The sequence below is a fragment of the Osmerus mordax genome, chromosome 9, assembly GCF_038355195.1.
Source record: "Osmerus mordax isolate fOsmMor3 chromosome 9, fOsmMor3.pri, whole genome shotgun sequence".
NCBI lineage: Eukaryota > Metazoa > Chordata > Actinopteri > Osmeriformes > Osmeridae > Osmerus > Osmerus mordax.
Genome location: NC_090058.1, coordinates 868,991 through 882,528, shown reverse-complemented (window position 1 = coordinate 882,528; position 13,538 = coordinate 868,991). Strand labels below are relative to the sequence as shown.

Genomic DNA, 13,538 nt, shown 5'->3' with positions numbered 1-13,538 from the left:
GCCTTCTGGGAACCACACACACTGGGCCTGCTGCATCCACCCAGCCCCCACCCGGGCCCCACCCCCCCGCCGCCTCTTCCGACCCCTCTATTGTGTGTCTGGGTAGTAGCTCAGCTCTATTGTCTGACCCCGACTCCTCAGCATTTACTTTCTGCACAAACACACGACACAGCGGCGCTGGGCATCCAGGCACAGCACAAAGACAACAATGTCCTCCTAGATCACTCAGAAACAGGCTGGAGAAACAAGCCTGACCAGCTCCCTGTAAATAAGGGTCCCATCCTCAGGCCCTGACCTCTCTGCTCCAGCCCAGCCTCCAGGGCAGCCTCCAGCCCAGCCTCCAGGGCAGCCTCCAGCCCAGCCTCCAGGGCAGCCTCCAGCCCAGCCTCCAGGGCAGCCTCCAGCCCAGCCTCCAGAGCAGCCTCCAGCCCAGCCTCCAGGGCAGCCTCCAGCCCAGCCTCCAGGGCTGCCTCCAGCCCAGCCTCCAGCCCAGCCTCCAGGGCAGCCTCCAGCCCAGCCTCCAGGGCAGCCTCCAGGGCAGCCTCCAGCCCAGCCTCCAGGGCAGCCTCCAGCCCAGCCTCCAGGGCAGCCTCCAGCCCAGCCTCCAGGGCAGCCTCCAGCCCAGCCTCCAGGGCAGCCTCCAGGGCATGGCACATCTGCATTCTGGGATCATCATGTGTGGGTTTATTATGATTATGAGCAGAAACCTGCAGGTGCTCTGCAGGGACCATGTGACGGGGCTTAGAAAGGGGGGGGGGGGGGGGGGGGGGGCTGTGGTGGAGGGATGGAGCATGAACACATTCCTGCCAGGATCTTAAGCCTCGATCGTTCGTGCTCCTTTTCTGAATGTATTCATCCCCCAGTTTCCAGAGACTTGGGGGAAGTTGAGAGGGAAGTTGTGTCCAGCTCTCAGGACCAGCGGTGGGAGACCTTGACCTCTGAGAGGACAGACTGTCGGGGACAGCTGGCGTGGCCTGTGTTTATTTATTTATTTCTTCAACAAAAGACAGGTGGTCACACTTGAAAAGGGCACACAAACGCACACACTTACGCTCTCTCTCTCTGTGTCTCTCTCTATGTCTCTCTCTCTCACACACACACAGAAAGTGTTTGGCACAACAACCACAGTCTTTTATAAAGCCTGATCTTATTGATCTTGTAGGACGGACATCTTTTCACTCCCAGAAGGTCAGTCATATTTCCCAGAGAAACAGTGACTAACCAGCTGCATTTGTTTACAAATAGATGATATGACCGCTCAGTGTATAGAACTGGTTAAATCAATTAACTTTTCCAGATCGCATTCTGCTGTTTTTCACCGTACAACGTGACTGTGGAGTCTACAAGTCGTAACAGTAACGCCCTGTGTGAGGGCCGGGAATCAAATCTGTATGAATCTCGCTCAACGTGTGTCCATGCTAGAGTAGCCATGTATGGAGTCACCCGTCACAGGGGTGCCAAGACGGCATGTCCTTGGTCCACTGCACAGCTGTCACTTACTCACACTCGTTGACGCATATTTATAGCAGCGGCATCACTGAGCTCGGCACTCGCACACCGGCCACAGCTGGTCTCCAAAAGAATGGGTGAAGACAAAGCCACCCCCCCCCCCCCCCCCCCCGCTGCCGTTGGTCTGGTCTGGTAGCAGCCCTGTGGCCCCACTCCTCATACGGACTCATCCATGTCCTGGGAGAGGAGGGGGCGAGGAGGAGGACCAGCCCATAAAGGCAGACCCTGACCTTTCTCCTAACACTAGCAGTGGTGGGGGATGTGTTGGAGCCTCAGACAGCTGCATGCTCCCATTTTAAGAATGCGTTAACCCACATCAGTTGGGAGGGAGGACCTACTGCTTTGGTACCCCCCCCTGTAACACGTTAACAATGAATATTTCGAGTAAATGTTTCAGTTGACAGACAGGCATGCGGTACCTCACGCCCACACTAATGTGTACCACAGAGATAGCAAGGAGATGACAACTGTCTAAACTAGCCGAGTACTCTGAGGTCCTACAAACAGCGCAGAACATCAAGTGTTTACAGTTACATGTTGTTACTGAGAACTTCACATTATCCAGCGCGCTCAGACTCCTAGACGCCCTGCTGCCCCTCAGCTGTCTGTTCACCCAGAAAGGGCCTCCTGTGTTGCCCTCGGCCAGGCCTCCTGTGTTGCCCTCGGCCAGGCCTCCTGTGTTGCCCTCAGACATTTACATTTAGTCATTTAGCAGACGCTCTTATCCAGAGCGACTTACAGTAAGTACAGGGACATTCCCTCCCCGAGGCAAGTAGGGTGAAGTGCCTTGCCCAAGGACACAACGTCAATTGACACGACCGGGAATCGAACCTGCAACCTTCTGATTACTAGTCCGATTCCCTAACCGCTCAGCCACCTGACTCCCTAGACAGCAACAGTCCCTGCAGAGCAGACAGATCTAGAACCAGCCAGCCAGCGGCTCACTCCCAACTGATTGCGGGAAACAACTCGACCAAATAAGTATTACCAAGAGATACGACCAGAACCACCGGCTCTGATGGGGACTTCCACCACGAGGAACAATTACTTACAAAGCATAACACAAGACCCAGGAGAAAGTCATCAGGGAGGAGAGCCAAGTAAATGTGATGACTACACCAGGTGATGGGAACCACTGCCTGGAGGGCTGTCTGCAATCAGAACATATTGTCTGCTGCCATCTGCTGGTGAGACTACAAAAACTGCACTTCCTGGTTTTATTAAACCGCTGATTGCTTGTCCCATTTATTTGTGCTGCATCACACCCCAGTTCTCCATGGTCCGCTTTAAGTACTCAAGACAAAAACGAAAGATTTAAGCATTTATTTTGGAATGATAAGATACATATTTACAAATAAACATTTGCATCATAATAAAAAGGGATGTATAAAATGTGATATATTTCATGCAAAACGGGGAAAACAAAAACATTCAAGCAGTCCTCTATTTTGACCCAAGTGAAGACCTCCCTCAGGTGAAGACCTCCCTCAGGTGAAGACCTCCCTCAGGTGAAGACCTCCCTCAGGTGAAGACCTCCCTCAGGTGAAGACCTCCCTCAGGTGAAGACCTCCCTCAGGTGAAGACCTCCCTCAGGTGAAGACCTCCCTCAGGTGAAGACCTCCCTCAGGTGAAGACCTCCCTCAGGTGAAGACCTCCCTCAGGTGAAGACCTCCCTCAGGTCGAACAGCCACAGCACAACACCTGGTCATACCTGCCGCTGTAACTGAGGAGGCAGACATGAGGATGCTCACCACATGGACACCTAAACAGCTTCCTTTCAGCCTCGCCTCAGCTAATCCTCACTTTCTAAGGAGAAGTGAAGCCTTCAAATAGCCTCCAAAAAGGTAGAGACCTCCCTCAGGTGAAGACCTCCCTCAGGTGAAGACCTGATCAACTAAATCCATGCTCCTGTAGCAGGTAAAGCCACGTCACTCGTTAGCGTGGCTTCCTCCTGGGGTTGGCACTCGGGTCCTCTGACTTACAAACACGACCATCGCCTTTTAAACACCGCTAATCCACTACGCTACCGAAAAGCTAGTTACCGGATGGCACAGGTGGACGGTATTTACACTGAGCAGCGAGTTGAATCAATGACTTGTGTTCTACTTACTCTACGACCGTGCAGACAGAGCAGCACAGATTGGCACAGCTGGAGCACTGCTGAGTGCAGGAGGGGCACGCAGGGCGCTCACACTCTGAGCACGACCTCAGGGTCGCCAGGGCCTTCAGACACACACAGCAGCCAGAAGCTGCCACAGCTGCACCTGAGACGAGAACCACAGGAAGTGACTTCACTTATCCTGACAGAATCAGAAAGGGATTTATTCGCCATGAAAGTTTGCACAGACAAGGAATTTGCTTTGGCAGGTGACACAAATGGAATCTGTTAAACCTTTTCTCAGGTTGAATTATATTATTGTTGCTTGCTTTCCTACAGGTACACTCTCACACTTTTGAGGTTCATGTTGTTTAATATGTAATTTGTTTAACTACATGCTCTTATGTTTCTTCCTATTGGCACTTACTTGCTTTTCACAATGTGTGCTTCATGTTTTGGCTACCCACAATTTTGAGGCTGTCTCATAGTTTATGATCATTGACCTATGCACTTTTGTAAAGCTCTCTCTTGGAAGTCGCTTTGGATAAAAGCGTCTGCTAAATGAATAAATGTAATGTAATGTGAAACACATGTTAGCATCCATCGCTAGCTACCTTCGACAGGGGCGTTTCTCTGCAGTTTGCCGTTTAACCCAATGGTTGTCTGTCGCCTCAGTAACCCTGGGGCAGCCGCCGGGGCAGCCGTCGGCGTCTCGGCCGGTGCAGCTGACGTTGGGCATGTGCGCTCTCCAGCGCCATTCCATAACTTACCCACAACCGCCTTGGCCCCATTGAACAGCAGGTTCTTCGTCTTTTCTGCGGGGAAGACAAAAATTCATCTTTCGGACAGCTCCCTACTACTTTTCAAAGAATGACCTAAAATCATGCCCAAGGTTTTGTCACAAAACGGGTAGAGGTAGCTAAAATCTGACTCCGGATTAATTTAAATTACATACGTATTGAATAGAAAAATGTAGCAAACTGAAATGACATTTTTTGTCTGTCCACCCTACCATCAAAATAGCCGTGAAGCTAATTTCCAGGGACACGGTAAAGATGGTTGGCTAGCAAAACGTCCGGTAGGAACGAGTACAGCAACTATCTTGGACTTCGACAACAACATCACACGCAGCCTAGCTCTCTAGGTCATTTGACCAAGAAATACGAAATGGATGTCAGTGTAACTATACGGGATTGTTCCGACCAGACAAGACATTTCAGACATCAAAATAAGCTTATTCGCTAGAGTCGTAGCAAGATAATTTTACATAGCTTTCCGTGATTGAGCAGTCACTGCTAACAAAGTAGGTTTAAGCTGAAAAAATACAGACTTGTCAACTAGCTTACAAAAACTTTAGTTACTATATGGGCCTGTATGAAACCTCCCAGGACTGTCGGGTCTGGACATGCATGAAACAAAACGGTAATAGCTAGCCTACTGTAGGTGGCTCCTGACTGCAAGCTAGCTAGCACTAGTTAGGTAAAAACTGGTATGTTTGATGCTTTAACTCGACCCAGCTAAAAGTAGGCTAGTATTAGTAACTTACCGTATATTTCTTGTTTGTATTTGTACCCCAAAACACCATGGTTCAACTCCCTCTGTCCGATGTGAATTTTATACTGCGACGAGAAGGATTCGTCAAAAGGGTAGGATCTTTTAGGCATTTTCACTGCGTGCTCTTTCTTGCTCGAGAACAAAACAAACGTACGTAGATCATAACGGGGAAAAACGCTTTCCCGCGAAACCAATCATGACCTCTTTTACGACACTTGGAACTGACACCACGTGATCGAAATGTATGAATATTTATATGCAGAGGAACATGCGTAAATGAATAGCCTATATAATAGCAACATATATACATTTTCTTTCTCTTAAAAACTCAAAATACATGGCCTTTTCAAACATCATATAAAAAGAATTGACAACACGTATATGAAATTATTGACAACTATTCCGCACACTGTTGTACTCCAACACATGTTTATTGTGCAAACAGACTGCCGCTTGAATGATCTGCTGTAATAAATGTGTAAACTCTTGTAAACTCATACACACAGTAGGGTGTCGTAACGTAAGTATTTGGGAAACTTCCCTTTCTCTGCTTTGCGATTAAATAGACTTTTAAATCAACTGAATAAACAACACAGTCAACGTCTTGTAAAATGCTTGATGTCCAGCACTGTTTTCCTAATTGTTACCATAAATGTGCGAATGAGATTGACAGAATTGGGACGCTATACATCACATCACGCCACATCTTAGTGTTTACGTTGGGATAAAAAGGAAGAGATATCCACTTTAAAACATCTGGATCATGCACTCTCTGGACTTTCCAACACCAACCCACTTGACTGTAGAAAAAAAGAAGAGATATTTGTTATAATAATAACGATATTAAAACATTTTCACTGAAATTAACCGTGCAGCACTGGGCATGACCGTTCCGACCAGTGGCGCCATCTACAGTTCCTAGAGTGAGGTATGGTTCTACTACAGAACAGCCCGCAGCATGCTACAACCTGCCTGTCCTTTTGGTACTTACTGGGCACTCCAATGTGGTTCTCCACAAAGCGGATGTAGTTCTGGGCCTTGGCCGGAAGGTCGTTCCACTTCCTGGCTGCTGATGTGTCGGCCTTCCAGCCTGGGAACGTTTCATACTCCACATCTACCTTGTGCAAAACTTCCATGTTTGCTGGAATAAATTACGATTCATTTTCATATAATCCAGGGAAGAATGTTTCGTTACACGAGTGGGACATGTTCCACCCCTAAGACCTTTGCACAGTACTGTACTTTAGAGAATACGTATGCTTCTGCCAACATCATACCTGGGAAATGAGGGACTCTTTTTCCATTGACCTTGTAGGCCACTCCTACTTTGATTTCATCCAACACATCAAGGATGTCAAGTTTTGTCAAAGCAATGCTGTAGACAAATAACACGTCCACAGTAAGTACTCATTTGCTCAAAGGCAAATATGTGATAACAGACATAACTTCTTTTTATCTTAGAGGAAGAAGGAAAGCGTGAAAGTGTGGTGTTCCTGAGCCCTCACGCGGTGAAGCCGTTGATCATGTGTGCGTATCTCAGGATGACCAGATCCAGCCAACCACAGCGCCGCTTCCTGCCCGTGGTCACGCCCACCTCGTGACCCCTGGTCTGCAGAAGTTCCCCCACAGCCTGCAAAACACAGCTCACTCATCAGCAAGACGACAGACGGGAACATCCCACGTATACATCTACCTATACAACACTTATCAAATGAACTGATACAGTAACTGACGTCTGCATAGCATTATCAACACTATGTTCGTTCTGACTGAGAGATCAAGTTGCGACATGTTGACCTCTAGCCCGATGGCCAGTTCTCATGTTAGGTAATTTAACCCAAGAACAGACAGTAAATCTATCTTGAACCCGGACACTAGCCCTAAATTTATCTCCTGAACATGTGATCGACATAAGAGCGCTAGAGAGTCAGGACTGGTCTCACACAATATGACAGCTGTTCCACCGGGCTAACACCTCGTAGCCCAGCCCTGCTGTATGTCAGTCATATGATCTCCATGAAAACAGTCACCAAACATATCAAGCTCCTTTTGTACCACATGTAAGAGCTATTATACATAGCTCTACAATCAAACCAACTCTGTCTGAAACATGCTTCTTCATGTTTGTGGAACCAGAGACCGACAGTGAGTCAGACCTCGCTGGTGCTGGAGCCTTTTGTGTTCAGGCGGGGTCTTTATGTAACCGAGTCAAATTGGTTCAACTCCCTCCTCAGTGTAAATACCAACCACCCGCACCATCGAAGATCCAACTTTTCAGTGGCGTAGCTGGTTAAAGCGATGTTTGTAAAGGTGGTAGTTATGTTGTAAGTAAGACAACCCAAGTTCAAAGCCCAGTACGAGGAAGCTACACTGACGAGCAACAACACCCGCTACACCTGCCACACCTGTTACACCAGCTACCCGCTACACCTGCCACACCTGTTACACCTGTTACACCAGCTACCCGCTACACCCGCTACACCTGCCACACCTGTTACACCAGCTACCCGCTACACCTGCCACACCTGTTACACCAGCTACCCGCTACACCTGCCACACCTGTTACACCTGTTACACCAGCTACCCGCTACACCTGCTACACTTACATTGAGCTGCTCTGTAGGAAAGGCTCCGATGCCTACTCTTGTGGTGTAGGCTTTCGACACCCCGAACACATCGCCGATGTTCAGGGGAGGGATGCCCAGGCCAGTACAGGCTCCTCCCACGGTGCAGTTTGATGAGGTCACAAAAGGATATGTGCCTGAAGGAAAAAGAAGGTGGTGTTTGAGGGGACGTAGGCTGTACGTGTTTTGTAGCGTGTCTTGACTCTGAAGCGTTCATGTTTACCAAAGTCGATGTCCAGCAGGGCAGCGTTGGCCCCTTCCACCAGGATCTTCTTGGGAGGCCCATGGAGAGCTTCATACATGTAGTAGACTCCATCTCTCACCATCGGCCGCAACCTCTCTCCGTACTCCTGCAACAGCCAGGACAGACATAAGCTAGAAAAATCACTCACAGACAACGGCAGATGTTTCAGACAGCAGTTAGCCCCTGCTTGTGTCTCCTGTACCTTGAGTTTTTTCAGCTGAGCCTCGACATCTGCGATCAGGGACGGGTACATTGACTGGTACTGCTGGACAAGGTTCCTGAATCTGGAAGGACGCCAACAATCATCTCAGTGTAAATGTTAACTGTGGACTGGAGTTCAAAATAACCTTACCCCATTCATATGGGAGGGTTCAGGGTGAACATATTGTGGTTACATAATGTCTCCAGACTGCCATGTGCCCCACCTGGCAGAGAAGTCATTAAAGTCTCCCAGGAGGTCGCACACACGCAGACCTGTTCGGGATGCTTTGCTGGAATAAGTCGGTCCAATGCCTTTCTTGGTCGTTCCAATACTACCGTGAAGGGGAGAATAAATAATTACACTACATAAATGTGACTGTAACATTGACTTAATTTCCTCCTCCCTTCCTTCCTTCCTTCCTTCCTTCCTTCCTCCCTCCTCCTCCTCCCCTTCCCTCCTCCCCACCTCCCTCCTCCTCCCTTCCCCCCTCCCTCCTCCTCCTCCCCTGCTCCTCCTCCCCTTCCCTCCTCCTCCCTTCCCCCCTCCCTCCTCCCCCTCCCCTCCTCCCTCCCCTCCTCCTCTTCCCCTTCCCTCCTCCTCCATTCCCCCTTCCCTCCTCCTCCCTTCCCCCTCCCCTCCTCCCTCCCTCCTCCTCCTCCTCCCCTCCCCTCCTCACTTCTTTCCCTCCTGTGCTTGTCTCTGTGTCTCCTGGATTCCATCCACCACTTGGTGGAAATCAAACACTGTTGAGAGACCAAAGAAAATCAACATGAGTTGGAACTTATATAATCATTTATGGTAAACATAGAGTATATTGAACGGTGAACAGCCTCACTTCAGTTGGATTACGTTACAAAGTAACAAAGATGTGTACTCACCAAGGTGAGCTCTGTCAGAGACGATCAGCCTCTTCTCCCAGCCTTTGAGACCTGGGAGAAGAACAGAGACCACAAACACACATGGGTCCCGTTGAATCTGGACAATACAGTCTGAAATGTTTTCGAACATTGTATACCTTTCTTGTCGTTCTTATCGCCCTCCTCGAACAAGCCTGGTAGATGAATGACAACTCCATTCCCTACAAGAACAAGAACGCAAAAACAGTTCTTGAATACCAGAAGCAAGATGGCACCAAGATTGGACAAGCACAACACTCACCGATGAGAGAAATGCTTTTGGTGTTGATGATTCCGCTGGGGAGAAGGTGGAAGTCATATTCTTTGCCGTCCACTACAACCGTGTGGCCTGCGTTGTTACCTCCCTGGAGACGCAAAACAAGATCTCATTAAAGAGATTAGTGTCCCTACAACTGTAAACATCATCAAGTAACAAATAAACACTGATCCATAGAAGGAATATCTTACCATATTCAAACAATTGCGGCACATTTGACAACCCAGGGAAAAAGTATAATTTTATTTCAGTCAGTGGGAAATATGCTCTTAGCTCTCCACTCCCTGTTCAACCAAGCCCCCCACCCCTCCACCCCCTGTTGCCCCCCTGCCGCACCCGTATATACCCACTACTGGATCAACTATTTTAACAGACTTGGCTGGGAGACCCTCCACTTCATGCCCCTGGCTAAGACCTGGCCTTCTCACATGTCAAGCCACCCTGGGAATGTGACCCACACCAGCCCAGAGGGGGGGAGGGGGGGAGGGAAAGGGGAGGGGAAGGGGGAGGGAGAGGAGAAGGGGAGGGGAAGAGGAGAAGGGGAGGGGAAGGGGGGGGAGAGGAGAAGGGGAGGGGAGGGGAGAGGAGAAGGGGAGGGGAAGGGGGGGGAGAGGAGAAAGGGAGGGGAAGGGGGGGGAGGAGAAGGGGAGGGGAGGGGGGGGGAGGAGAAGGGGAGGGGAGGGGGGGGAGGGGGGGGGGAGAGGAGAAGGGGAGGGGAGGGGGGGGGGAGAGGAGAAGGGGAGGGGAGGGGGGGGGGGGGAGAGGAGAGGAGAAGGGGAGGGGGGGGGGGGAGAGGAGAAGGGGGGGGGGAGAGAGTTCCTCCCAAGGACCTGAGAAGGATCTTTAAAGGTTCCACTGAAATTATTTTTTAAGTTGATTGATAACAAACTGATGATGCTAGAAAGACATGTCTGTGTAACATAACGACACTATTCTAATTTTGAGATTTGATCGCTTTTCTATTGACGTTACTTTGGTATCTTAGCAATATACTATCAGTTGTATCAGTCAATTGTTGTTCTGCTGTGTTTTTTGTAACCTTGTATGAAGACTTGTGTCAGATGTATTTCTTGTTTGCCTTATGTTTGGGTTTATCAGTCAGAGATATTTGTTGAATAGGTCAGTGAGGGAACATTTATGTTCCAGCCAGATAATGCAGAGAGAGCTTTCAAGTTGGACACGATCATGTTACACGCTGGCTACTACTGCTAAACAGGGACAGATGACCTGTCAACTTTTGTAATATACCAAACGACCGTATTGTATCTTGGAGTAGATTTTATATACATGACATGCACTGAACATTGCCTCTTGATAATGAAAATGTGATTTCCTGTTGGAACTTTAACCTCCAGCGAAAAAAAGTAGGACCTAGTCCACACCTGTTACTCTGTATGTTTCATTATGTATACTCACTTTATACAGTAGTCTGGCAGATTGCATTTGGCGAGTTTAACTTAAGACCCGCAGCTACTTTTAAATAAACACCAATGTTGACATTTAAAAAAGAGTTACACGACTGTAATTTCAAAATTTGTCTAATATTACCTGACATCTGCAAACAAGGTCAGACTCAGTTGCCAACAAATCGACAACTTTTCCTTTTCCTTCATCTCCCCACTGCGCGCCGAGCACCACTGTTACTTTGTTCCCGGTGTCATTGCGTGGTCGCTTCAACCCTGCCGAGGGTGGGTTGGAGTAGCTTTTGTGATCTTTTGCCGACCAGCTAAACGACATGATAGCTCCAGACCGTCTCACTGGAAAGTGATGTAGCGTTGCTTTGCTGTGTTAGTAACTTCACTGCCCGGTGATGTCACCAAGACGCACGCGATGCGCCAGGCTCTCCGTGGCGCTATTTCTTTGGTTTTCTATGTGAATTTAAGGAATAAAACTATAGACACAAACTTATAAATGCACAAAAAAGTATCAAAACTGTGAATTTGAGTTACTTTTTAAGGAAGATGACTCCTAATAATAATAAATATTGTATTTTTTAATGTAACGTTAGTCTTAATTTGTGATGAGTAGGCTAGGGCCTTCGTGTCTCTCAGTTGTATTCCTAATCTTTCAATAAAATACAAAATAAAAATCGCTAATGTGAGCTGTGGTCTCTAAATCGTACTGACATTTTGACACATATTTAAAACGTAATATTCTCTTTTTTATTATGTAGGCTACTCCTAAACCATGCTATAATACATCATCACGCTTCATTAAATATGCTTTATGATAAAGTATTTTCTGACAATCATAGAAATAGGCAACTATTAGGAAAATGCATTTGCTTATTTAACAGTTACATAGACAAGACAGGCAGGATTTAATATTGTGTAAATACTATGCTACTTAGGCTATATATGTCTAGAAATATCAATTTAACGTAACAAAGTCACATACAAAATAATTACATAAAAAGGTAAAATAAGTTATTTCTTATTCATCTTTATAGTACACTTATTTACACAGAATAGGATAATACAGGTGCTAGGACATCCAGGCAGTGCATTGCGTCTTTTGTCGAGATAACGTTTTATCATGTCTCCATAGCGTTGCAGGACTCCGGAACAAGTGCTTCCTCCGGTGAAACGTAGCGGGTGCTCCATTTATTTTGCTTTTTTTTTATTGTAAAAGTAAACACTCAAAAGAAGGCATATTTGATATTTTCACAGCAGTCTTTTGTTGCAATTTAGTCCGTATTTATACTGAAACTGGCAATATCGCTTCAGCTTTTCCGTTTCCCTCTGGACTTCCGCTTCCTGGAGTCGCCTGCAGGTAGAGGTAGAGACGCACATTTATGTTTATTTATACACATTTATTTATATATTAATAAATTGATTTGGAGTATTCAATATTCAAATTGTTATTAAGGACGGTTAAGATGGTTGATGGACAAGCGTCAGGGAGAGAAGGGGCGTGTTTTTGTATGGAATGATTACGTTTAGGAATTATTTGTCAGTGTTTGTCAGTTGCATTATTTTTAATCTTTGTTGTTTAAAGCATTTCATGGCTCACAACAAGCAGAACGGTAATCCTATATGTTAGTAAATGAAAAATAATTTTACTCATTGGGGTGTGGTTTAAAAACAAAGAGACACAGAAACATGACAGTTAAAACAGTTAGACAATAATGACGTTTTCAAATTAACGCCTTCACAATTAGAGTTGAGTGTTTACGTTGACTTTTTAAATTAATCATCCATACTGGGACGGTTTTCCCAAAAAAATCGGTCAAAACATCCATTCAGATTATAGAGGAACCCAGTGGAATACACAGTACACACATTTACCAGGGAAAATAATCACCACGATTCAAACATGTTAGCTTTTTGCGAACATCAAAGAAGAATGTTGAAGATATAATGAACAAACACACACCCCGACTCTGATTATACCAACGCAAATCTGTTATTTGAAATCAGTGGTTATGGTATTAATATTTTCATTAAGTTGCGGTTGCCGTTTCCCCTGTTAGTCTGCCCCCAAGCTGGGAGGTGGACCTACCTCACTGCAACACACAACCATTTTTACGGTTCTCTGTCCCAGAGTTACCTTGTGTTTCAGAGGGAAAAACACGGAGACACACTGATGATCATGAAAGGAATCAGGGATGCGTAAATGAAAGGAATCAAAGACAACTAAACTCGGCACAAAAAATGAATACATTCAAACTCAGGGGACAAATCCCCACAAATGGTTCACAAGGGGGAAGAAAACCTGGGCATTTTCCAAATCTTAAAAATATATAAGTTTTGTATACAACGCATAATGAAGTAACACAACCACCCCGCAACTGACGGGGAAAACACTCCCTCTGAAGCACTTGAACAGACCACCGTTTAATGCTTGATCTTTATTAGAGTTACATAATGAGTTACCTTCGTGACTTTTCTTTTTATTCCTCCGCGGAAGTTTGTGCTGCTGCCGGGGTTGAAGGTTGAGCGTGCCGGAGGACGCAGAAGCAGGCACAGCCTCTGAAACGGACGAAAACAAATCTTCTGACTCCACCCCGTCCGGAAGGTCGTAGCCCAGGATGCCGTCCTCAACGCTGTCGCAGGGATCCTTCCTGTCATAGTGCCCGTGTCTGCAGCTCCCTCTGTCCTGGCCCACCGTTTCATCCGTTTTGGTTTCCTGCTC

General features: G+C 47.0%; 4 protein-coding genes across 5 annotated transcripts in view; all 4 read right to left on the bottom strand.

Moving 5' to 3' along the window:
• akt1 (v-akt murine thymoma viral oncogene homolog 1) overlaps window positions 1–2,203 on the bottom strand; it is a 13,201-nt gene extending 10,998 nt beyond the window's left edge. The window contains 1 exon segment of the mRNA XM_067243207.1: window positions 2,054–2,203. Coding sequence (XP_067099308.1) covers window positions 2,054–2,203 — 150 coding nt within the window.
• A 614-nt stretch (window positions 2,204–2,817) lies between these two features.
• Window positions 2,818–5,325, bottom strand: siva1 (SIVA1, apoptosis-inducing factor). Its single transcript, XM_067243538.1, has 4 exons — window positions 5,154–5,325; window positions 4,222–4,422; window positions 3,620–3,773; window positions 2,818–3,232 (listed from the first exon to the last, which is right to left on the bottom strand). The coding sequence occupies exons 1-4, from the start codon at window positions 5,269–5,271 to the stop codon at window positions 3,184–3,186; spliced, it is 522 nt and encodes a 173-aa protein (XP_067099639.1). The 5' UTR covers window positions 5,272–5,325; the 3' UTR covers window positions 2,818–3,183.
• Window positions 5,326–5,568: 243 nt separating this feature from the next.
• adss1 (adenylosuccinate synthase 1) lies at window positions 5,569–11,161 on the bottom strand. 2 transcript variants are annotated; one of them, XM_067243400.1, is made up of 13 exons: window positions 10,953–11,161; window positions 9,390–9,492; window positions 9,247–9,309; window positions 9,110–9,160; window positions 8,908–8,974; window positions 8,455–8,562; window positions 8,232–8,313; window positions 8,009–8,135; window positions 7,768–7,922; window positions 6,667–6,791; window positions 6,439–6,536; window positions 6,153–6,302; window positions 5,569–5,961 (listed from the first exon to the last, which is right to left on the bottom strand). In XM_067243400.1, exons 1-13 carry the CDS (start codon window positions 11,139–11,141, stop codon window positions 5,909–5,911), a joined length of 1,371 nt encoding a protein of 456 aa, XP_067099501.1. In that variant the 5' UTR covers window positions 11,142–11,161; the 3' UTR covers window positions 5,569–5,908. The 2 variants fall into 2 exon arrangements, with proteins under 2 accessions (XP_067099501.1, XP_067099502.1); XM_067243401.1 differs by lacking the exon at window positions 10,953–11,161 and adding an exon at window positions 9,596–9,655.
• Window positions 11,162–11,552: 391 nt separating this feature from the next.
• Window positions 11,553–13,538, bottom strand: part of LOC136949577 (inverted formin-2-like) — an 8,901-nt gene continuing 6,915 nt past the window's right edge. Inside the window, 2 exon segments of the mRNA XM_067243927.1 lie at window positions 11,553–12,170; window positions 13,280–13,538. The exon segment at window positions 13,280–13,538 is cut by the window's right edge and continues 572 nt beyond it. Coding sequence (XP_067100028.1) covers window positions 12,127–12,170; window positions 13,280–13,538 — 303 coding nt within the window. The 3' untranslated portion in view covers window positions 11,553–12,126.